This window comes from Lutra lutra, chromosome 10 (genome assembly GCF_902655055.1).
Source record: "Lutra lutra chromosome 10, mLutLut1.2, whole genome shotgun sequence".
Taxonomy (NCBI): Eukaryota; Metazoa; Chordata; class Mammalia; order Carnivora; family Mustelidae; genus Lutra; species Lutra lutra.
In genome coordinates this window covers 44,979,218-45,004,385 of record NC_062287.1, presented here as the reverse complement: position 1 = coordinate 45,004,385, position 25,168 = coordinate 44,979,218, and the positions used below count along the sequence as shown (strand labels likewise).

The window sequence follows — 25,168 nt, the reverse complement described above, 5'->3', positions numbered from 1 at the left end:
GCTAATCACCCTAAAGTGGCAACTTTAAACAGCTACCTGATGACCCATATTTTTATGACATTTTTAAGAATGAAATACAATCATACAAGAGAATAGTATTACAGATATCCCCTTACCCACTGTCCAGATTAAACCAAGGCCATATTTACTTTAGATCTTCTTACAGAAACAAAACATTAAAGAGTATATTGAAGCGCTCCTTCTATCTCATTTCCTTCCCTCTTCAAAATCAATCACTTTTCTGAAGTAGGTTATCTATCACTCTAACACGTATTTTTATAATTTTTCTATTTAACCCATACAAGGTACAAATTTTCTTTTCTATTTTAAATTTACAGAAAAATCATACCATACTTATTCTTTTCCAATGTGCTTAAAATTTTTAATAACTTTTCCTCAAGAATTATCCATTTAATATATGTAGATCTAGTTCACTCATTTAAAGTGATGTTCTAGTATTTCAGTGACCTACTATATCATTATATATTCATTTCTTCATGGATGTTTAAGTTCTTTCCAATTTCACTATTATTAACAATGTTTCACAGGCATCTTTGTATTGGTCTCCCTGTGCAAACATATAGGAGTTTACCATGATATAAACTTAGGGTAGAATGGCTGGATCAGCATGTATGTAAAGGTCATCTCAAAATTTTGCCAAATTCTCTCCAAAGTACTTACCACAGAACACAACCTTAACTTCCCTTTATATACACCCTTTCAATTTCACTTCTCCTTAGGATTTCCTTCTTTTTTTTTTTTTTTTTCAATGTGTGCAGAGGGTTACTATCAATTAGGGTATACACCATCACTCCCCTAATCTTGTTCATCTGCCTTCACCTCAAACTAACAAGCCAGAATTTTGAAAAACAATTTGTAAATTGAAGGCTCACATTTCATCATTTACCCTAAAATGACTGGTTGCAAAAAAGTGTTATATTATCCCAAGACAAAAGGTCCCCAGGTGGCTCAGTTGATTAAGTGTCTGCCTAGAGCTCAGGTCATGATCCCAGGGGCCTGGAATCCAGTCCTAGGCAGACGGGGTTTCCTGCTCAGCGGAGAGTCTGCTTCTCCCCCTGCCGGGATTCCCCATCGGAAGTAAAAAAAAAATAAAATCTTGAACAAAATCCTAAGACAATATTAAACTCCATGATTTTCATAAGCGGTGATAATTCTTTATTGTGGGAAGTTTGCCCTGTGCATTATTATATTTAGAAGCATCCTTGGCCTCTACCTAGGGATGCCAAGACCATCCCCATCATTTTTGACAAATGTCCCTGGCAGGGGCAGAACAGAGGATCACTTTCCTCCCTTCCCGATAGTATTCTCATCACCAACAGCACAGTAAAATCATATGCATACTTTCTCAAAGACTAATAAACCTGTCAATGAGAAGAACATCACATTTGTCTTAGCTTAAGGGAAATTAAACATGGGTTTATCTAAAAGCCACACAGAAACGCTATCTCTCTTCTCCTGTCAGTCAAATGTAAGGAATGACAGTCAATTTTGTTTCTTTGCCTTTGTCAAGGTTTTACTTCTAATATTATCACCTTATTTACAGTCTCTAAAAGCCATTACTAATAGTTTTCCTCTTTATTTGGCATTCTAATTGGTTATATTTGTGGCTTTTTCTTTTTAAAGAATAAACTATAATATTTTTTAAAAAGGTGAAAAATACAATAAGCCTGAAATTCTTCAGAATGATCATGATCTTAAATAAACAAAGTATCAACAAAAACAGAAACTATTACCCTAGTTAAGATCAAAATGCTTCAAGTTATATTAAAGCTAGTATATCCAAATATTTTGATTGACTCTGTACACTGGTGGTAATAAAATAGAAAGCAACTGAGTAACATATGTCCTAAAAATGATCGAGTCTATTGACTAAGCAATCATATTTCAGCTAACACGTCTGGAAATAACTTTTGAAACTTAAATACTACCAATAAAATCACCCAATGTGGAGCTGCTGTTAAAAATAATCAGAAAGCAAAATTTCTAGGAAAGGGAAAGTTAAGAAAATTATAGAATATATGACCCATTAGGTTGTCACTAAAAATGATAAATATATAAAAAACAGAGAATATTGAAAAGCTTATGGTTTCATGTTATATAAAAAAGCTAAAATGTACTATTTTATCTAAATTTTGATTGTAGCTATAAAAAAATAATTCCTGGACAAGGACCAGAAGGGAACACCAAAATGTACATACAGTAAGATCTGCTGCAATGAAATACGTAAATTCTTGCTTTAATTCTGAACTTCAGTGATGCTTACTGGTATCTGCCAAAGCTGACAGCAGAGCTTTATCACTGAAAAGCCCAAAATGAGTAAAGTGATGGGTATCGGAAGTAACTAAATAACTAAAGTCCCTCCCCATTTCTCCAGAAGCCCTCTCCCAGCAACCAGTGGGCTGCATTTTTCTAAAGTGCATACTAAATGTAGATTTATCTACACGCATTAAAATATTCTTTTAACATAATTTTAAATGTTCGCTTTAACTCAACTTTACAAGTAAGTATATTGGGCTGAGGAAACCATTTAAGATAAGAACTAAAAAATCTACTGCTAGGCTATCATGGAAAACAAGACGTTTCTCTCCAACATTAAAACGCAAAAGCTTGCACATCTTTTTGCTAACTTTTTGGGGAATGAAGACTTCAATGAAGACTTCAGACACACCTCTGCTTAAGGCACCCTTAAACAGTCCCTCTCAGCAAATGCCATCTTAGTCCTCAATAGCTTTCAACTAAGTGAAGTGGTTCCAGAGACTGTATGAAATGAGATAGACATCTGAGACACAATAAAGCAAAAAGACAAACATATGGTCTACACATAAGGTCTACAACAGTGCTGCTTACAGAACCTACCTTTAGAGATTCATCTGTTTCTTGATCCCATTATTATAAGTCCTCTGTGCTTTGACCCACTTTCGCTTCCCAACTTACAGACCATCTCCTCAAATTGTACAATCTACAATTCTATTTCTGCCTAGTCACTTTGCCCTTTTAAACTGTTATTATTTGGTTGCTGAAGTCGTTCCTGAAATTTTAGTGGGAGAATCAAGCTGAATCATCAGTCATCACAGCAGTATGCTTAATTAAAAATATGGCTTACCTCATTTCCATACACCATCAAATGATGAGTTGTAATGAGAGATTTGAAGACCACCACCCAACTACTGTTAGTAGTTCTTTCAAATAAACTGTCTGCCAACTGTGGGATGTTCACATTCATCTCATTTGTGCACTGAATTAAGTCTGCAATTAAACAACAACAACAACAACAACAAAAAGATTTAATCTCTAGCTTTAATATACTTCTAATTTCAGATGTGCATGCTGACAAGTGGAAAACCTAACAGTGGAGCAACAACAGATAGTATGGAGAAGTTATTAAAAATCTCTTAGGAGAACAATTGAGACCACTGAGAAGTTAAGAGGATACTGAGTAGGGTCACATAAATGATCAGTATCAGCAAGTAAATCAAATATTCTATTTATCTCAAAAGGAGCTATTTCAAAGAACCTGAATTCCTGGAAGAACTTTCAATTCTGTTATTACTCATAAACCTTCAGAACTACAATGCTAGGATTATTCATCCCTACCATTAAAAAAAAAAAAAACTTAAATCATATATATGGAAGCATGAACAAGCTGAGGGTCCAACTACCTTTATTAATATTCTCCCTAGAATGCTGTGTTTGCATTATTAAAAAGACAGAGCAGATACGTGGTCTGAGAGTGGGCAGGATATCTCAGTTTGTTTATATAAATTTTCATTCTTCTCTCCCTTCAGTTTTACTGAGTTAGCTCAGTTACCAGTTGGTATCAACTAGATAATACTAACAAATAAAAATGGAAACTAACAGAAGTTTTTGCTGCATAAATTTCCAAGTAAGAAATGATCCAGGAACTTCATTTGCTATTACTCTGAACAGTTAAAACAACATACGTTCCAATTTTATGTTTTAAGCAGGAGAGCATTATTATAAAATGGTCTAACACAATTGTTTCAGCACCAAAACTGAGGGAGAGGCAGCTCTAAACAGACCTCAGAGTTTTATCTCCAATGTACTCAAGAGACATTATTTTCAAATTCAATGAAGAAAATAAAAATACAATCCAATTTAGAGAACAGAGAAATTAGTTGTTTTAAAGTATGTTTAAAAATATATAAATATTTCAGCTGTAACTACCATAAAGGGAAAGAAATTAGTTATTCATGACTCATAAGCAGTCTGCCTTTTTACTCTCCAGTACATAATGATTAAATAAAAATTCAAGTGACCTAACTTGGCCTTGATAGCAAGAAACACCAAAGGAGCACTAACCATTTATCTGCTTACAATCTTTCAAAAATGTCTGTTCCAACGGGCCCAATTATTATACAAAGTAACATTTGATAAGCAAATGAATTTTAGATAAGCAGTTAACCCCTGCCAACCGTGCTTAAAGAACAAAGCACGAAATAGTCAGAATACCCACAGAACAGAAAAATGATACAAGGCTTTCACAATTCATACTCGCAACAAAAATTAAATAGTACTCTTATTTTGGTGTGTACTCTTATTTTGGTGTGTATCGTTCAGTTTCTGATAATAAAAAACGGAACTTGATCTCTGCCTTCTCTGATTCTTCTTAAATAGTACGTCATACCTGTCCTACAGCACTAAATACATCATGTACACCTTATTTCCAAAGCTAAGCTTTCTCTCTGCCCCTCAAAAAGTAATCTGAGGCTAAGGCATACTTGTCTTGCTCTTTTTGAATCCTTTAAAACTTCAAACACACTGGTCAAGTTCTGAACTCAATTTTAAGTTATATTCCTAGTTTCTTTCTTCCTCTGTCTTGCTGCATCTTGCATTTTTCTATATCCTTCCAGAAACTGTCTTGATAAGTTATTCAGTTTTTAGTTACTTCCCTCCTTGACAGCATCGAGTCATTTTACACTCCTCAGAATCTTGGTTTTTTTGTTTTTGATTTTTTTTAGTTTTCAAAACTGAAACTGTCATAAAATTTCTTGTCACATTATTAACCCAAAGATGCTCCAAACCTCTCTGTATTCATATACACTACCTAGAGCCCATCGGTAATCAAGTCTCGTAATCTCCAGCAATTCTACCTGTTCCTCCCCATCCAACTATCACCGCCAAAGCCAGAGTTTAAATTCTATTTATTTGGGGTTTTAAAATTTTTTTTTAAGGATTTTATTTATTTGAGAGAGAAAGAAGCGAGCACAAGCAGGTAGAGGGCAGGCAGAGGGAGAGGGAGAAGCAGGCTCCCTGTTGAGCAGAGAGCAAGACACGGGTTCCATCCCAGGACTCTTTGAGATCATGACCTGAGCTAAGGGCGCCATTTCACTGACTGAGCCACCTAGGTGTCCCTAATTTCTATTTATTTCTTAACTAGGGGGAGCCACCTATCCTCTAAGTATTCAGAAATTAGGGAGGAAGATTAACACAGAGAGATTTTACCAGCATTTAATACCTAGGACGAGGAAGATTATTAATTGTCCTGCAACGCACAATTAGCACTTCACAGTTTAAAACTGTTCCACCCATTGAGGCACCTGCTTGGCTCACCTGATTGAGCATGTGACTCTTGATCTCGGGGTCATGAGTTCAAGCCCCACATTGAGCACAGAGGCTACTTTAATAAATGAATAAAAACAAACAAACATGCTCCTCCCAAAACTGTCCCCACAAAGAAATGCTGGACTGACTGCTTCTTATCTGATGATACCTGATTTGGGGTCTCACCTACCTCACACCCCCAAACAATCTCTAAACTGACCACAGAATGATCTACAACACGACACTTTCAGTGCTTAACCTCAATGACGTCCCTACTATTTACAGGATGGCATACATCATCCTTGTCAATATTCTTTCTTGAATCTTCACTTCCAACACAAAACCACTTCCCAGTTTTCTGTGATGCACCTTGCTGTTTCACACTTGAAGCTTTACATTCTTGCTCATTCTTCAAAATGAATCAAGTCTTCCTTTCACATACTAATGTGCCCTCCAGTCACTAAAGCTAGCACATAATTCTACATAATAGAATTATTCTACACTGTAATTATTTGCTTCCAAATCATTACCTTCTAACTAGTCTGAGACACCTTAAAAGGAGACTGCAAACATTTTTGTTAGCAATTCCCATTCTCTTCATCACAGAGATAATATAACTGCTAGACTAGTCAGAAAGAGCATGATCTTAAAAGTGAACCAAAAGGTATAAATCGTAGTTTCAACTACTACAGGATTTTACATATAACATTAGAATATACATTCTACCAATACTATAGTAATAAGCCTTTGTAATCCACTCCCTCTGCATCACTTTGCTTCTGTCGCACTGACATCTCCTTTGCAATGCCTCCCACAGGCCAAGAACTCTTAACCTCAAATGCTCAGCACTTGCTGTTCCTTCTGCCTAGAATACTCTTCTCCCAGATACCTATACTTTTTGCTCCCACACTTCATCCTTATAGATCTTTGCAAAAATGTCATCTTATCAGATGAACTCTTCTGAGTAGTTATACAAAGTAACAAAGCCTCAGGGCACTTCTCTACCTCTAAACCCTCACTATCCACCCTTACTCGCTTTATTTGTCTGCATTTACCAGTAACTCCTCTTAATCTGTTTAATGTTTTTTTCTCTCAATTAAAATGTAAGTCCCATGTGGGCAAAGCTCTGTTTTGTCTCTACTGCATCCTCAAAGGCCCAAAATATTGCCTGTGTACCGTGATCACTCATACTTTTTGAATAAATACATTCATTTAAATAAGCATATGACAGTCCTAGCATGACTTTTTAAATAAGCATCCAAAATGGTATTTTTTATATAGACTAAAACCAACAATCTCTGACTACCTGCACAATCTGCTACTGTCAAAAGAATAAAAAACAAACATGAGCACATTACATGTGAAAATTTTCAAATTTCAGGTGGGAGAGGATCTAACAAATAAAGGGTTTTTAAAATAATGCTTATGAAAACTATTGTATACTTTAGAAATGAGCACATAAAAACTGAAGGTAACTCCAGAAACTAAAATATAGCACTTCACATTAAAAAGGAAAAAGAAATAAGAATTCATGCTGAGATTATGAACCCACAGTAGACCAAACACAAAACCAAAGTTATACAAATATTCCTGGGAGAAGAAACACTGAATCATTAACATGAACTCTACAAAATATACTGCCCCTATAGTATTTTAACTCAAGCAGTTCTCTAGGCAGTAATTTTTCCTCAGCACAATGTCTCTACTACAACAGCTTGAAAAAGCTTCTAAGTCTGAGCTCCAACAACAGGAAGGAAAATGTTATCCCACCTCTGACCAAACAATCACTCCAAACAAGAATCACAAATATCATGGGAATCTTGATAGCTACTGCTTTTCCCATTCTCAATTCAGAAGACTTCAGCTCTTCTAAACCACAAACTTGATATTAAATTTCCCTTACCAATCAAAAGGTTCTAAATGGAAACACACTTTGGATTTTCTTTTAGTTATTTACCTTAAGAATATAAAAACTGAAATACCTTGACATTACATTATTAATAATTCTTAACCCCCACACCAAAAAAAATTACTACATGGGATATGGGTTCTTTGCATTAGGTATAAATGAGAAGTTATGAGGATTCTAACACATACATGCAGGAAGAAAACAGGCCTACCACAGAAACATAAGAGCATTTTTCCAGACAGTGGAAGGAACCAATCCCTACTATACAAACAAAATACTCCCACTTTTATTATCTAATATGCCCCCCTCCAACAATGTCTGAAGTAAAGTAAACATTACCTGTATTAACACAAATAAGACTTTCCAAAAGGTCAGATCACAGAAACTCACTACTACAGTAGTGACAGATTTATGAACAGATTTAAATTTTTGTAAAAGATAAGAGTGCTTGGAAACATATATAGCTAGTGAATACCCAATTAGCCAATTCAGTGCAAGTCTTAAATATCTAATCAATGTAAAACAAAAATGAAACATACAATTTTTTTCACGGAAAATGTCCAACAAAATATCAAAAACTTAGGTGTAACCAATTACCAGACGGCTTCACTAATCTTACAGCCATATTCTTAGTACAGCACACAAGCCTATACACATCTCCCAAGGCAGAGTTCACCAACTTTAGAAACTTAAGCCACTTAGTGTTCACTTCCACAGCAAGTCAGGCACACACCATTAGCAGAATGTTCAGGGTAACAAGTTCCCAACTACACAGGCATTCACTGGACTATATATATCAAAACTATGCTGATACCCAAGTAGATTTTCTAATAAATAAACTTGGCTAAAAACAGTATTAGTTAAAAAAAAAAAAACAAACAAATGAAAACAAAGACAAAAAAACCCACAATGTATCATAATCATTTAGCCAAATGCTACACAATCTCTTTCCAGAGGATCACCTGAAACATACTTTTTTGGCATGTATGTCCACATCATTTTTTTTTAAAGATTTTTTTTTTATTTATTTGACAGACAGATCACAAGTAGGCAGAGAGGCAGGCAGAGAGAGACAGGAGGAGGAGGCAGGCTCCCTGCTGAGCAGAGAGCCCTATGTGGGACTCGATCCCAGGACCCTGAGACCATGACCTGAGCCAAAGGCAGAGGCTTCAACCACTGAGCCACCCAGGCGCCCCTATCCACATCATTTTAAGACTCTTTTCAGGATTAGCTAAATGCTCTTGGAACTATACATTAAGAAAGTCTCAACAGATACTAACAATTAAGTACTATTCTTTCTTTTTTCAGTGCTTTTATATATATTACATATACCTATGTCACGTATATTAACACATAAACAAATATTTTAAACGACTCCAAATTTGTTTTGTATCAATTGCATTTTTTACCAATAACTCCCTTCATCCATTTCTACCACCTTCATTCCCCACCTCCTGCAATCACCAATCTGTCCCCTGTATCTATCAGCTTTTTAAATATCCTCATGTAAGACATAACATGGTGCTTGTCTTCCTGACTTATTTCACTTAGCACAATGCCTTGGAGATCCATCCATGTCGTTGTACATGGCAAGATTTCATTCTTTTTTATGGCTGAACAATATTCCACTGTGCAAACATACCACAATTTCTATATACATTCACCCATCAATGGACACCTACGATGTTTCCATATCTTGGCAACCGCACATAATACTGCAATGAACATGAGGGTGCATTTATCTTTTCAAGTTACCCAAAAGTTGAACTGCTGGATCATACAGTAGTTCTATTTTCAATTTGATGAATCTCCATACTTTCTTCCCAGTAGGTACACTAGTTTACATTCCCACCAACAGTGCACAAGGATTCCCTCTTCTCCACTTGGTATCTGTCTTTTTGATAATGGCCACTTTAACAGGCATGAGGTGATACCTCACTATGGTTTTCATTTGTGTTTTCCTGATGATTAATGATGTTGAGCACCTTTTTACATTCCTGTTGGCTATCTGTATGTTTTCTTTGGGGGAGGGGAGATCTATTCAGATCTTCAGCCATTTTTTTAACTGGACTGTTTTTTGCTACTGAGTTGTATGCGTTCTTTATATATTTTAAATATTAACCCCTTATCAAATGTATGATCTGCAAATATCTTCCCCCATTCAGTAGGGTGCTTTTTCAATTTAATGGTTTTGTTTGCTGTGCAGAAGCCTTTTAGTATGATGTAATCCCACTAGTTTTGCTTTTGTTGCTTCTGCTTTTTGTGTCAGATTCAAAAAAATCATCACTGTGCTCGCTTCAGCAGCACATATGCAAAAAATCACCACCAAAACCTGTATCAGGGAATTTACCACCTATGTTTTCTTCTAGGAGTTTTATGGTTTCAGGTTTTACATTCAAGTCTTTAATCCATTTTGAACTCATTTTTGTGTATGGTTTAAGACAGTGGTTGGGTTTCATTATTTTCCACGGGGCTGCCCAGTTTTCCCAGAACCATCTGTTAAAGAGACTACTCCTTCCCAAGTGTATATTCTTGGCTCCTCTATCATAAATTAATTAACCATATATACTCAGGTTTATTCATAGGCGCTCTTTCTGTTCCATTGATCCATATGCCTACTTTTATGACAATACCACACTGTTAGTTACTGTAAGCTTTGTAATATACTTTAAAATGAGGGACGGTGTGTGATGTGTCCGGTTTTGTTCTTTCAAGACTGTTTGGCTATCTGTGTGTGTGTCTGGTTGTTTTTGTGAAATTTTAGAATTAGTTGTTCTATTTCTTTGAAAAAAATCCCATTGGAATTTTGGTAGAAATTGCATTGAATCTGTAGATTGCTTTGAACAGCATGGATATTTTAACGACATTAATTTTTCTAATCCATGAGCACAGGGTACCTTTATATTTGTGTCTTCAAATCCTTTTATTAACCCTTGCGGATTTCAATATATAGGTCTTTCATCTCCTTTATTTATTCCTAGGAATTTTCTTCTTTTTGAGGCAACTATAAATGGGATTATTTTATTCTCCTGATAATTACCACTACCAAAGAAATACAACAGATTTTTGTGTGTTTTTATCCTGCAATTTTACTGACTTCACTTTTTAGTTAACAGTTTTTTGATGAAGTCTTTAGGGTCTTCTGTATAATATCTTGTCATCTGGAAACAGTGACTATTTTACTTCTTTCTTTCCAAGGTGGATATTTTTTTTTAAGATTTTATTTATTTATTTGACAGAGATTACAAGTAAGCAGAGAGGCAGGCAGAGAGAGTGGAGGAAGGAGGCTCCCTGCTGAGCAGGGAGCCCGATGTAGGGCTCGATCCCAGGACCCTGAGATCATGACCTGAGCCGAAGGCAGAGGCTTTAACCCACTGAGCCACCCAGGCACCCCTCCAAGGTGGATATTTTTATTTCTTTTTCTTGCCTAGTTGCTCTGGGTAAGATTTCCAGTACCATGGAATAGAAGTGGCATAGAAGTTGCAACTTTATCTTGTTCCTGGTGTTAGAAGAAAGGATTTGAGCTTTTTATTCTTGAGTATGATGTGTACTCTGAGCTTATGAAAGATACAATTTCATTAACAGGACTCATTTCTTCAATCATCTAGAAAATTAAGATACACTCAATCTGGAAGGCAAATTAAATGGATCATCAAATGTTGCTTCACTGATCAGATCTTTGAAATCTTTGCTGGGTAGGAGTACAAACAGTAGGAACAACTATTCATCAAGAAACAGCAACAAAAAAAACAACAGTCAATAAATAGTAGAGGAGAGGCAGCTGGGTGGCTGAGTCATTTAGCATGTGCCTTCAGCTCTGGTCATGATCCCAGGATCTTATTAGGATCAAGTCCCACATCGGGCTCCCTGCTCAGTGGGAGCATGCTTCTCCCTCTTCCCCTTCTTGTATTCCCTTTCTCGTGGTCTCTCCCTCTGTCAAATAAATAAAATCTTGAAAGAAAGAAAAAGAAAGAGTAAAGAAGAAGTTTCTGAACTTTTGCTTTTTAAAAAAATATCAGCAACGTTGTTCTCATTTAGCAAAAATTTGAAAGTATTTATAAAACACACAAGGTGAGGGTGCCTGGGTGGCTCAGTCAGGATCCTGGAGTCCTAGGACAGAGTCCCATATCAGGCTCCCTACTGGGCAGGGAGCCTGCCTCTCCCTCTGACCCTCCTCCTCTCATGCTCTCACTCTCTCATTCTTTCTCTCAAATAAATAAAATCTTTAAAAAAATAAATAAATAAATAAACCGCAAGTTGAAATGAGACTTATGCCAAAATAATTTTATACAAAGAGCACTTACCGTAAGTGTCAAATGTCTAAGAAATGGAATAAACAGTCTTAAATGTTACTCCTCCACTCATTTTTTTGTGTAAGGTTGAGATGTAAATGTTACATTTTAACTTAATAGTTTGCAGGGTCCTTCCATGTGAAACACAAGGTTGTACTTTTACATAACCCCCATTACAATTAATTCAGAAATACGGTCTTCTTAGACTGGCATATACCTTAAGAAATAAACCTAACCAAATTACTAACTGGATGTCAAAGTAAAAACTAGGAAAAGACGTACATAACTACATACATACTACATACTACTCAATAAGAATTGAGTTAATTTGTGTTAAAAAGAAATAAAGATATCCCAGTGTTTTTGATGAAGTATTTTGAAGCTAAAGGAGCTAAGTGACAATGAAAGAGGACATGTTCAATAATGGTAAAGACAGCAGTCTTAAAATGAAATACTACAAGGCCAACAAACAGAGAGCAAAAAAGGCTAACAGGGGAAAATATTCATGGCACATTAAATCAAAGCCATGTTAAAGAACACCACAGAATAAGATTCCATTTTTAAAAACTGTAAATGTATAAGATTGTCTGATACATACTGATGAGCCTCAATATTCAATAGGCTGATGCAAAAAGAACTGAATGCTTCCAAACTTCTTCAGCAACTGAACTATTTATGAATAGGTAGTCACAATCAACATATAAAAGAACTATTAGTTCATAATTTTACAAATCTCATCAAGCACATCTCCTGTCACACAACAAATACCAATCCTATAGCAACTTATTAATTGGGTGTGAAGGTAAAAACTGGGGGGAAACTCACATACCATAGAGTGTTTCAAACAAGTAACAAGGATTGGGGTGGGGGGGATTTACAAGGATGAGATAATTTGAAAGAGTAGAAAAGGGTACATTTTCAAAGTATTAAAAAGAAATAAAGATATCCAAATGGCTTTGATAAAAGCACTAAGAAGCTAAAGGAGCTAAGTCACAGTGTACAAGGACATTCCAGACCCTTTGGGGAATACCATGATCGACGGCAGAAAGGACAGCCCTGATGTGTTCTTTTATTTCTTCCAGCATGTGACGACATGGTACACACACAAAAGCTGCATGGTGTAACAGCTGAAAATCTGGTAGCCACTCTTCCAGAGGCAGGCCGATACTGGGAACACAAGTTCAATCTCTCACCATGGCAGATGAACCTTACATTACCTCCAGAACCCACAAAAAAAAAAAAAAAAAAAAAGGCAAAGGCCCATCTTACTAAAAAAAAAAAAAAAATAAGTTGCAGCTGCAGGAAAAACCAATCTGTTAGCACAACTAGATATGCTATTTTTGTCACACTGGGTTCTCTGCAAAATGAATGAACAAAAGATTCACACATGAAAACTAAGAAATGTAAAGATAACGCTTTGGTAATAGTACACACTGTATTTAACCTGTTTATGCCATAGTAAGTTTTTCTTTCCCTTTTTTTGAAGTTACATTTATTCACATAATCTCTATACCTGTGGTGGGGCTCAAACTCATGACATCTAGATCAAGAGATCAAGAGTCACATGCTTTTCTGACCGAACCAGCCAGGTGCCCCAATTTTTCTTTCCTTTTGACTGATTTTTTTAATCATCATGTAAAACAAGGTTTTTTTCCCTTAAAACTATTCAAAAGTTGCTATAAGCAAGCCATTACAAATTCTGTCATTATCTGGCTATCCCTATTTGTTTTATTTTATTATTTTTCATTTTTTTAAAAGATTTTATTTATTTATTTGACGAGAGAGATCACAAGTAGGCAGAGCAGCAGGCTCCTTGCTGAGCAGAGAGCCCGATGCAGGACTTCATCCCAGGACCCTGAGATCATGACCTGGGCTGAAGAGAGAGGCTTAACCCACTGAGCCACCGAGGCACCCCGCCTTATTTATTTTAAGCAATTTTTTTTTTTTTTTGGAACATACATTAACCCAAAAGACCCCCCTCAGTGCTAATTTCATATGCTTAAGGAGGCCACCCAAAGAAACCAGTTTTTTAAAAAGAGGAATAAAAAATTTAGCATAGGACGCTTGGGTGGCTCAGCTGGTTAAGCCGTTGCCTTTAGCTCAGGTCATGATCCCAGGGTCCTGGGATGGGAGTCCCATATGGGTCTCCCCCTACTTGGTGGGGAGTCTGCCTCTCCCTCCTCTCCCTGCCACTTCCCCTGCTTGTATTCTGTCAAAAACAAAACAAAACAAAAACAAACAAAAAAAACTTGAACATAGTACTCTAAGTCTGCAATGTATGTGGGATAGACCATCCAAGTATCAAGTGTTGATGCTCAGAACACTTCAGAACGTAGCATGGACTGACCTCCTCTATATCTGCAGGAGAGGAAAGAAGTGGGACTGACTACCTAAGAACAGGAAGAATTCAGATCGAGCTAACTAAACAAGCCAACCCTAAGATACTCTGTTGCTACCTGGCTGAAATTTAGCCACTTAGGTCATAGCTGAACACAAGCCAAATTTGTTGAATTGTCAGTACTTTAATTTAAAAAATGTAAAATAAATCATTTTAGTTAATGGAATCATCACAAGCTGCTCTAAAATTTTAATCAATATATAAGTATCTTTTTCAAATCAGTCCAACCTACTGTCTCTTAAAATTATCTACATTGTTTATGCATTTGCCTCTTCACCAACAAATCTGTTAAAAATACATAAATCTTACAGGAGCAGATGTTTAATTCATAAAAATGCTCCACAAAAAAAAAATACTCTTTGAATACTCTCAGAATTCACTACTACTGATTTATATTTTCAAGTGAAAAGGTCATTCTCTTTTTCCCCCCCATTATCAAAATGTTTTAGCTTGCTATGTAAGCTAACTTAATATTAAAAAGAAGTCTGAAAACTTAAGGCTTCTCCTTGGTGTTCTGGTGTATTCTGCATCCCTACCACTAGATGGCAGACTGTGCAGCAAAACAATACCACTGTAGCAAGACTAGAGGGATTCGGGTTTATGTCCTTAATTTTGAATCGGTTTAGAATTCTAGTACTTCAAAGTGGTGATTTCCAAACCTTGACACCCTAGTCCCACCCCAGATTCCAAAGAAGGATCTCAGAGGTGAGGTGAATCATATTTTAGTAAATACTATCTCAAAGGCAACTGTTATTTCTATTAATTTTTAATTTAACAGAATATATAAGATGGTAATTACTTAACAGAATAAAAATACATCACTTGATGTAAGAATAACAAAAGATTTATTTATAGGAAAACAAAATGAAACCATTACAGTGATCCAACATAAAAAAATAATATATCCACTGTATAAACAAAAAACAAAATGAAACCATTACAGTGATCCAACATAAAAAAATAATATATCCACTGTATAAACACAAGGTGTTTTTCTTCCCTTCTTTGAAGATTGGAAGTTTCAGAATTACCACCCCACCTGTAGGAAAGTAAACTATATAAATATCAAGTAATTTAAGAGTAAATGCCAAAATTAAAAATTCACTTTCTGGGGGCGCCTGGGTGGCTCAGTGGGTTAAAGCCTCTGCCTTCGGCTCAGGTCATGATCCCAGCATCCTGGGATCGAGCCCCGCATAGGGCTCTCTGCTCAGCAGGGAGCCTGCTTCCCCCTCTTTCTCTGCCTGCCTCTCTGTCTACTTGTCATCTCTGTCAAATAAATAAATAAAATCCTTAAAAAAAAAATTCACTTTCTGTATTACATTCTAAGAACTTACAAATACTTTATCAGCCCAGTTACAGAAATATAACAAGGATTCTTAAAAATAATCTAACACTGGATCAAAAATGCACAAAACGTAATTTCCTAAGCAAAATAAGAAGTCAACAAACTCATCATAAGTACACTGTACTTACCCCCACCAAATGGTCCACAGGAGAAGAAAAAATGAAAAGGAGAAGAAAAAATGAAAAGAATTCCTTCCTTCCAACAAGACCAGAAACAGGAATCAAAGCTTAAGAAGCTCCTCAAATGCAGTTTAGAGTACCATATAGGAAAAAAAATTACCTGGGGTCTAAGGACTAATTCTGGAGAAAAGTATGTTATTAATAGGAGGTGATCAAGTGTCCTGGTTTTCCTGAAACATTTCTGGTGTACACCAGTTGTCCCAGTGTCCCATTCAGATAGCACATCCTTTCACTCTCAAAAGTGACCCAGTTCAGAATATAAATTCTGTCACCCTAGTTATAAGTGACCTAATAAAAGTCTACATATAGCAAAGGAATTAATATACTATCACCACGTACTCCAGGCATATTTGCATTTTTCCTTCAGGGGTGCTATATTCAGGTTCTTCCTCAGCCTTCCTAAAACACAAACAAGCTTCCATTCTGTTCATTTTGTCCTCTCATCCCCCAAACCTTGGGCATTTTCCTAACATTAATAATCTGATTCTGTTTTTATTTTACCCTGAGAAAATCACATTTTCAATTAAAAACATCTAGGCAAATGATTCTCAAATTTCTTCTCTAAAAATCAACCTAAGGTCTTCTGGGAAGTTGGAGATACTAGAAATTTTCACCTCTATATCCAAAAATATCAGAAATATAATAATCTCGACTGTACCCTGAGTGTTCCTTTTCTGTTTTATTTTTGTTGTTGTTGTTTTTTAAGATTATATTTATTTGACAGACAGAGATCACAAGTAGGCAGAGAGGCAGGCAGAGAGAGAGGAGGAAGCAGGCTGCCTGCAGAGCAGAGAGCCCGACGCAGGGCTCAATCTCAGGACCCCCGGACCACGACCCAAGCAGAAGGCAGAGGCTTTAACCCACTGAGCCACCCAGGCACCCCTTCCTTTTCTGTTTTAAGTAATCAAGATCTGTTCAAATAAATTCAGGTATCTTTTGTTTTCTCCTATCTTCCACAATGTGTGACATGATGCTATAAATATTTATAGATTTATAGGTGAAACAAAAGCCCATTTCTCCACTCAAAAGATCAGTGGGTGTGGAGGGAAAATTACAGGCAAAAAGTCCTTCTCATAGCTAAGTTATACTGTACAGTCCAGTCCAGGCATAAAATTTAAGTTAAGTAAGGAGGAACCCAAAGGATTTTCACGGCTTTTCTCAACAGTTTAAATTCTGCCTAGTCAGAGTGAATAATAAATTGTAGTTAGACTCTCTGCCACAGTCTACCTCATCCAGAAAACACAAGTTCATGTCCCAGATGCAATTAGAGCAACAGAATCTTTGTGATCCATCTTCCTACAGTGTTGCGAACCTTAGTATGAACAAGTAGAAATTCTGTGCATTCTACAATATTCATCATATACTGTAATATGCCAAATAGTCTTAGGACTTAGAAAAAGGCAAGTGCAGACAACGCTGCTGCTTAGATACTAGCTTAGATACTAGTTGTGGAGAAACAATCAGTAAACAAATGACCAAATGTATGTCAGATGGTGATAAGTACTAAGGATTTCTTAGCACTTAAGTAGGAAGGGACAAGTTTGGGGGGGGGGTTGCTAATTATACATGATTATCAGAGGAGTCTTTAGATAAGGAGACTTAAAAATTACAGTAAAAATGGTAGTGCATCACAAGTGGTCTGGAGGCCTACAGAACTGACTGCCATGATCAACTACCATTTTCCAGAGAGTGGGGAAAGTAACGGAGGTATCCTATTAACTCTACATCTGAAGGATGAAGGATGTCTGCTTCATCCTTGCCAAACCAAAGTCTTACTGAACAGAATCTTCTCTTGTTGATTCTACGAAGCTTCTAGTTTTATGTGGATAATAAGTAGGGACTGGGAATCTCATTTATTTATTCATATACTTCACAATTAAAACAAAAGCAACCCTAAGTCGCATGGGTGGCTCAGTGGGTTAAGCCTCTGCCTTCCACTTGGGTCATGATCTCAGGGTCCTGGGATCGAGCCCCGCATCGGGCTCTCTGCTCAGCAGTGGGCCTGCTTCCCTCTCTCTCTGCCTGCCTCTCTGCCTACTGGGACTCTTTCTTTCTCTGTCAAACAAATTTTAAAAATATCTTTTTTTTAAAAAAGCGACCCTGAATCAAAATTACACCAGCCATTTACTAGTAATACTTCACCAAGTCCCACACTTCTGGCAAGTAGGCATCAAAAGACCCCTCTAAACCCTTAACATATGAAGGCCATTTCTAAAAACTTTTTTTCAAACTGCTGTGAACAGTAATGACAGATACAGCCAGAAACAGATAAGCACAAAATAATAAGCTACCTATACGGCTTTAAGTTTTTAAATAATGCTCTGTAAGTGGAAAATATAATTATTAATAAATCACCATAAGAAAAAGCATTTTTCCTAAAAAGTTTTAAATGTAAGCGTTTAAGGGGTGCCTGGGTGGCTCAGTGGGTTAAGCCTCTGCCTTCAGCTCAGGTCATGACCTCAGGGTCCTGGGACAGAGTACCATGTCAGGCTCCTTGCTCCACAGAGAGCCTGCTTCTCTCTCCTCCTCTGCCTGCTGCTCCCCCTGCTTGTGGGCGCACTCTCTTTCTCTGACAAATAAATAAATAAAATCTTAAAAAAAAAAATTCAGTTGTATTCTCTTTAAAAAAAAATTCATGTAAATTATGCCTCAATAATGTTAATTAAAGGAAAAAAAAAAAACTCCCACTAGTTTGAATGTTTAATCTAAGCTTTTGCCATGAACGGTTTGCTAATCTAAAAAAAACTTTCTCAGAACTATGTATGACTATAGGAAATTTGGTAAGTTTTATTTAAATTCCAAAATAAAGTTATTATTTGATTAAATCTATGTTTAAAGTCATCAACCTAATTATACTACAGCAAAAATTTAAAACTTAATATTTTGAGGATTATCTCTTCTATTAAACCCTGACATCACAACGTATTCTGCATGGTAAATTATGGATTTATTCTCCCTAAATACAGGTATAAAATTAAGTTAAGAATACAAGGTATTACTTAAAAATGTAAGTTAAGAATACAAGGTATTCTGACAAACAGACCTCTACTGCTAGGGAATATAGAAACAACCAATTTAACACTTAACGTATATTGTACATAATGCTTACAATGGGTTTTTATTTAGTTCTTCTGCTTCTATGTACCAATGATAACAATACTAATAATAAAAAGCTGAGAAAAGTCTTAATTGATGCTTTCATGCAAGCAGTTATCTATTTCTAGGTAGAAAGATAATATCACATGTATTTTTAAAATCTACACGTTCTAAATGTAGATGGGTATCTAAAAAGTCCCTTAAATTTCTGAGATACTGTATCTTCCCCTTGGTTTGTTATGAGAAGGCAATATAAATCTTAAGTGGTCTAGTAAAGTAGCAAAGAAAAATTCAACTACCTTTCTCCCTTTTCTAGAGTATCAATCTTTCACCAATTTTCCTTTTGCTATGATGACAGAATCTCCCCAAGAGGCCTTCCATCCACCTAAAAAGCTACTACTTTGAAAACTACTATATTTTAAGTACGAATTCTCCCTAAACTTGACAAATACTGGAGACCACTAACTAGACCTTTTGTTGCACTGCTATATTGAATACCTTCCAGAATGAGTAAGATTGACAGATGGGGAAAGGGGGTTTCTATTTTTGTTTTTTTCTATTTTTTAAAGTCCATTTCTCCCTGTAAGAGCTCTTTTCTGACTTATATTCATTAGTCTATCCTAAGTACTACTCATCTCCAATCTCTGCTTCAAAGAGTTCTGATGAAGATACTAATCTCACTATCACTAAAGTTCTGCTCTAGGCTCTCCCATTTCTTCGAATGGTGCCATCCATGTCCATTTTCATGTGCTAAGACTATATGATAACAGGATCAAGTGACATCAGAATGAGCAAAGGATCTAGAATCAAATTTCAGATTCACTATTTATGATTATAACTTCAAGGCATGTGAATTAGCCACTCATCCTTTTTAAAAATAGGAATAATTATCAAAATAATACAGGAACATACTTAGAATATTTTAAAAACTTTAAAACAGTATTAGAAATATTTGATCTTGTTAGTTTTACTTGGTATCTTATTTTATTGATGAGTTCTCCCTCAACACTTTTCCAATACAATACAGTATTATGAAACCATCCCAAATTCAGTAACTTCTGTACAACCTTCCTTCAAAAGTTTATGAAACTCGGTTTCTTCAACTGGGAAGTATAACCATGGTTACATGCATATGTGGCAAAATCTTTATACATGCAGATCTCTTTATACTTTACAAAGTTCTTTCATATCCTTAGTTTTCTGATTATTACAATAGCCTTGTGACAGACAAGGCAAGGGATGTTCTGTTACCTCCCTTGTAAAGATTTAAATACTTGCCTATCTAATGTAACACAATACAGTGGCTGTGCCAAAATTAGATTCTTTACAACAGTCATCTTTCCACCAAAGGGATAAAGATACACAAATATTTTCTCTCAATTCTCTCTCTTCATTCCAAGTAGTTTGAGTCTTGTCATCACCTTCTCTATTCTAAAATTCATACATCTCTCTTCTTATCTCTCACAAATCTAACTCCCAGTACAGATTGTAACCCCTTCTTGTTTGGCATAGTATTTTCTCCTCATTAGCATCATCTTCATTCTGGCTACAATCAACTGAAGTTGACAAGGTACAAGGAAGGCATCACATCACTCAAACCAAGTTCACAAGGAACAGGTTTCAAGGGCTTTGGACATTTTCATCTCCAAGTGCCTCAGAAATTGTAAGCTTTAATTTATGCACAAGCTTTAAAAAGCCAATAATGTTACAAAACCAAGTCGATTCACCAGATTTCAGGTGAGGAGGGCTAACCTGATTTACCATGAGAGGAACACATAGAGCATTTCAGTCATCTGACCCAGAGATGTAATCATTTCCAATACTTAAAAAAAGGGGATGGTCCTCGAAACCTACAGGTTGGTCACCAAGTTAGGAAAACACAACTGTGATGAAGAATCTCAAAGAAAAAAGCACTCCTAGGTTAAGTCTCCAAGCCCAAAGTTAAGAAGCAGCTTAAAAGTTTTCCATCTCCTAATAAGAAATGGTTTTTACCCTGCACAGCACTTTCAACAGTTAGTCAGGGAATGTCTCAGCCTCCTGAGTAGCTCTATGAATAGCTCTCTAACTTAGCTGTCAGTTGCAACTCTATAACTAATTCTTAATTCAGAAACTGTGATCGTTTTTTATTGTCACTCAGGTGTGTTGTGGGATGTTTCTGGGATGTGTGAAAAATTTGAAAATAATGCCTTGGTCCACTCTAAGTCACCAAATCAAAACATACTTTGCAAGAATATGAAGAACAAAAATAAATGAATGTTTATACTGTACCAAGTCTAAAAGTTTATACTGAATTAATACCTAACACAAATTCCAAACCTGGTAAGTAATACAAAATAGTCTGTCAAAACAAGTTACAAATACAAAATAGTCTGTCAAAACAAGTTACAAAAGCTAATGCTGAGAAAAGAAAACTAAAGGAAGAAATACTGCCACTAAACCTTAATTTCTCATTCGTTAAACAGCTAGTTTTACTTCTAAAAGTATAAATGGGCACAAGGATAATATGGTCACCTCTTCCAGATTTGAAAAAGTGATCATATAAAAAACAAACTAGGTCTCTCTTCCTGTTTCATATGAAAAGATCAAATGTCAACTATCCTAAAACACTCCTGAATATGCGATTTTTGAATACAACTTAACTGCAGAGCAACAGACTCAATTTTGTATTTACCAACAAGTATTCACACTAGCCTCATAAAATCAAAACTAGACCAAATCCCCCCATGACAGATCACCTGAAATAAAGCTAATAACCAAAATTAGTGAAATCTGTTTTGTTTGCTACTCACCTAAGATAAATGCTACACCTTTCCAAAATCCCACCCTTCTCCTACCAAAGATGCTATCTGCAGACAAACTCACCAGTTAGAAAAGGTACAAGCAACTATTAAAACAAGTTTCCTACATATAATTACAAATTGAATGCAACTAAAGATTATTCTAAACTACAACATTAAGTATCTTATTTAATTTCAAGCCACAAAGGTAAAAAGATGGCCAAAGAAGAAGTTCACACTGTATTTGACAAGTATTTAAAGTCAACTGAAAACTAGCTACATGTACAAGTACTGTGAGTAAAAACACTGAGACCAAACATGAGTAAGCAGCTAATAAGAACTGAAGCAAACTTTGCCTATTCTAGAGTTCTAGTTCAGTATATATACGCTATACATATACTTCAGAAACAAAGTCCTTCCAACAAGCAAATAAATTAAGAATCTTTGAAACAATTAATGCTAAGATTTCTGTGGATAACTTTCTAAGAAGTCAAGGGATAAAAATAAGGTTTGAGAAGTAATTCACACATTCATCACTTAACGAAAAAATTTTAAGATGATGTTACCATACATCTGAGCATAAAGTGTTAGTGATGCTCCATCAGATACGCACAACTGACCTTCCATTATGACCAACAGCTATCGAGACATTAGCCAGTGTGTATCATTCAATCTACATCAAAAGTGACTACCATCTTCACCCTTCTTCAGGTATCAATTTACAATCCTGACACATTTTTGTTGGCAATTTCCTCCTAAAACAAAGCCACATTCAACAATGCAGCCCCTTCCTCCTAATGACAGTAAGATATGCAAGTTCAAATTGTTTTTCAGTAATGATACAGTGGAGGGGCGCCTGGGTGACTCAGTGGGTTGAGCCTCTGCCTTCAGCTCAGGGTCAAGCCCCACATAGGGCTCTCTTCTCAGCAGGGAGCCTGCTTCCCTCTCTCTCTGCCTGCTTGTGATCTCTCTCTCTGTCAAATAAATAAATACCATCTTAAAAAGAAATAATGACAGAGTGGTAGGTGGGACACTCCAATGGAAAATGAAGCAAAAACTCAAACAGAAACCATCCATAATCTTAGTTTCCGAAGTACTAAGCCAAGAACCCAAAAGCTAGAAGGACACAAACATGTAACACCACAGAACAGCAAAGCAGGCTGTTTTGGTCCGAGGCAATTTAGAAAATAAGCAATTTAAGTGAGTAAGGGACTAATTCTTAGGTCAAATGGAGCTGTGGCAGCTTCCCATGTATCAGTTCAGCGATTATTCCCCTTGAAGCATATTAATAATTTACTCTAAGAAGTACAGGAAGTTGTTGTTTGCAAATGTAATTTTACATATTTATGAAATTATACTTCTGAAAGAAAGACTTTCTCCCAACAATATCCTGTTCCCTAAAAGTCCTCTGTGAGGTAAAAGGTTCTTCAAACTGCCTGACTTCCACTTAAGGTTCTTCATTGCATTTTAGTGTTAAATTTAGTCTCTATATCATTTAACTAGCAGTGTCTCAATTTATGTGTATGTACAACACAGTTAATAAACTATATGTTCAATAGGTTTTGTAAGGATTGTTATGGTTCAAGACAGAAAGGATTCTTTAAATCTTATTAGCTATTATCCCCATAATGCAGATTATGTCCTAATTAAACTGATTTGATTAGATTTTGTATAACACCTAAGCTTGAAGTCTCCTTAAACTTTCATAAAATCTCTATGTCCAGATCAAAATTAGGTATATTTATCATTTGTTTGGAAGACTTTTTCAATAATTCCTGCACAATCTTTGTACTCAGAAATCCCAAGAACCTCAGATATTGCCACTATTAATGCAGTCTATAATAATCAAGCTAATATAAAAAGCATGAAGCATCAAAATCTCATTTTCAGTTTCAAGATCAGCAAGACTCCTTGTTTTCCATAATTTAACACTAGAGAAAGAACATACAGTATAATTTTGATAATCAGCTCTATGGTCCAACTTTAGCCACAGTGTCTAAAGCTACATGAAGGTGAGATACTATCTAAAGTTTATGATTGAAATCCATACTCTATCCACAATCCAGCTTCTTGTTCCCACTGTAATTCTCCTTACTCCCAAACCTATCCCTCCTGAAGCCCCAAAGGACCCCATTCACACTCTATGATTAAACAGACTCCTTCATTCCCAAACACACTTCCAACCCTCCTACCTGCAAATGTTTGCTCATGCTGTTTCCTCCATTTCAAATGCCTACTGCTCCTGACTACCTATCATTTAAGGTCCAGTTCTCCCCCTCATCAAAAGCAGTATCTTTCAATGTCATTTGATAAGAACTTTATCTCACACTGCCTGATAATACAACTATCTGTATATGTCCTATTCTCTACTAGACTGAGGACATGATCAGAAATGTCATTTTTGGATTTCTCAAACATCTCAACACAGCAACTCAGATACACAGTAAACACTCAATATGCAATTGCTAATGAGTTCATTAGTTTCCACAAGATTAATAAACTCTTATTTGGTAGAGATCCAGCTTAAAAAAAAAAAAAAAGAAATCAATGAATGACTGGGCTGCCTGAGTGGCTCAGCTGGTTAAGCGTCTGCCTTTGGCTCAGGTCATGATGCCAGATTCCTGGACTCTCCACCCACATCAAACTCCCTGCTCAGCATAGAGTCTGCTTCTCGCTTTCCCTCTCCTGTGTTCTCTCTCTCTCTCTCAAATAAATAAATCTTTTTTAAAAATCTATGAATGACTAATAATTAATGTATCATTTGCAGATAATAGATATCAACAGTTAAATCACATAAATCAAACATGCCCCCAAGAATCTTACTGACTTTTAACTGATTTATCAAAACTTTTATATCCATAATGACCATCATCACATTTTCTGTTTAAGTTCATTCATAAATTTGGAATTCAAAAAAACTCAATTCCAGACAAAGCCACAAAAGCCATGAGATCAGTGTAGTGGATTTTATTTAGCAACCCAAACCACTATGTATAACAATATTCAGAAGTCCAATTTCACATCATAAGCTTATCTAAACCCTTGCACAGGGGTGCCTGGGTAGCTCAGTGAGTTAAACCTCTGCCTTTGGCTCAGGTCATTATCTCAGGGTCCTGGGATCGAGTCCCGCATCGGGCTCTCTGCTCAGCAGTGAGCCTGCTTCCTCCTCTCTCTCTGCCTGCCTCTCTGCCTACTTGTAATCTGTCAAATAAATAAATAAAATCTTTAAAAAAAAAAAAAAACCCTTGCACAAATGGTCAACAAGACTGCATTTCTTTCTTTCTATCCCTTTCAATAACCCTACCACCACAAATTACCTAGGAAAAGGAAAGAACACTTCCCCAATTCCACAGCATTGGCATCTAAAGCTAGGAAAGCAGCTTATTAAGGAGGAGGAGGAAAGGGGACTCTAAAATGAGGATTTGGGAAGGAGGTATCAAGGTAACTCCTGCCCCTATAAGACCTTTAATGGCTCCCTCTCCAGCCTCATTTCCCTCTTTAACATTCTGCATTCCACCACACATTACTACTGAAAGTTTTCCCCAAACACATCATAATGCTCTTTCTTGCCTCTACATCACTGCATGTG

General features: G+C 36.1%; 1 protein-coding gene across 17 annotated transcripts in view; it reads right to left on the bottom strand.

Moving 5' to 3' along the window:
* The window catches only part of PICALM (phosphatidylinositol binding clathrin assembly protein), a 110,718-nt gene that overhangs the window by 72,387 nt on the left and 13,163 nt on the right, over positions 1 to 25,168 (bottom strand). For 16 of the 17 annotated variants that reach the window (XM_047690238.1, XM_047690236.1, XM_047690244.1 and 13 more), the window contains exon 2: positions 3,125 to 3,267. In XM_047690238.1, coding sequence (XP_047546194.1) covers positions 3,125 to 3,267 — 143 coding nt within the window. Of the gene's footprint in view, positions 1 to 3,124; positions 3,268 to 6,812; positions 6,817 to 15,166; positions 15,173 to 25,168 lie in introns of those variants that run through there. The other variant, XM_047690248.1, reaches the window with a different exon arrangement.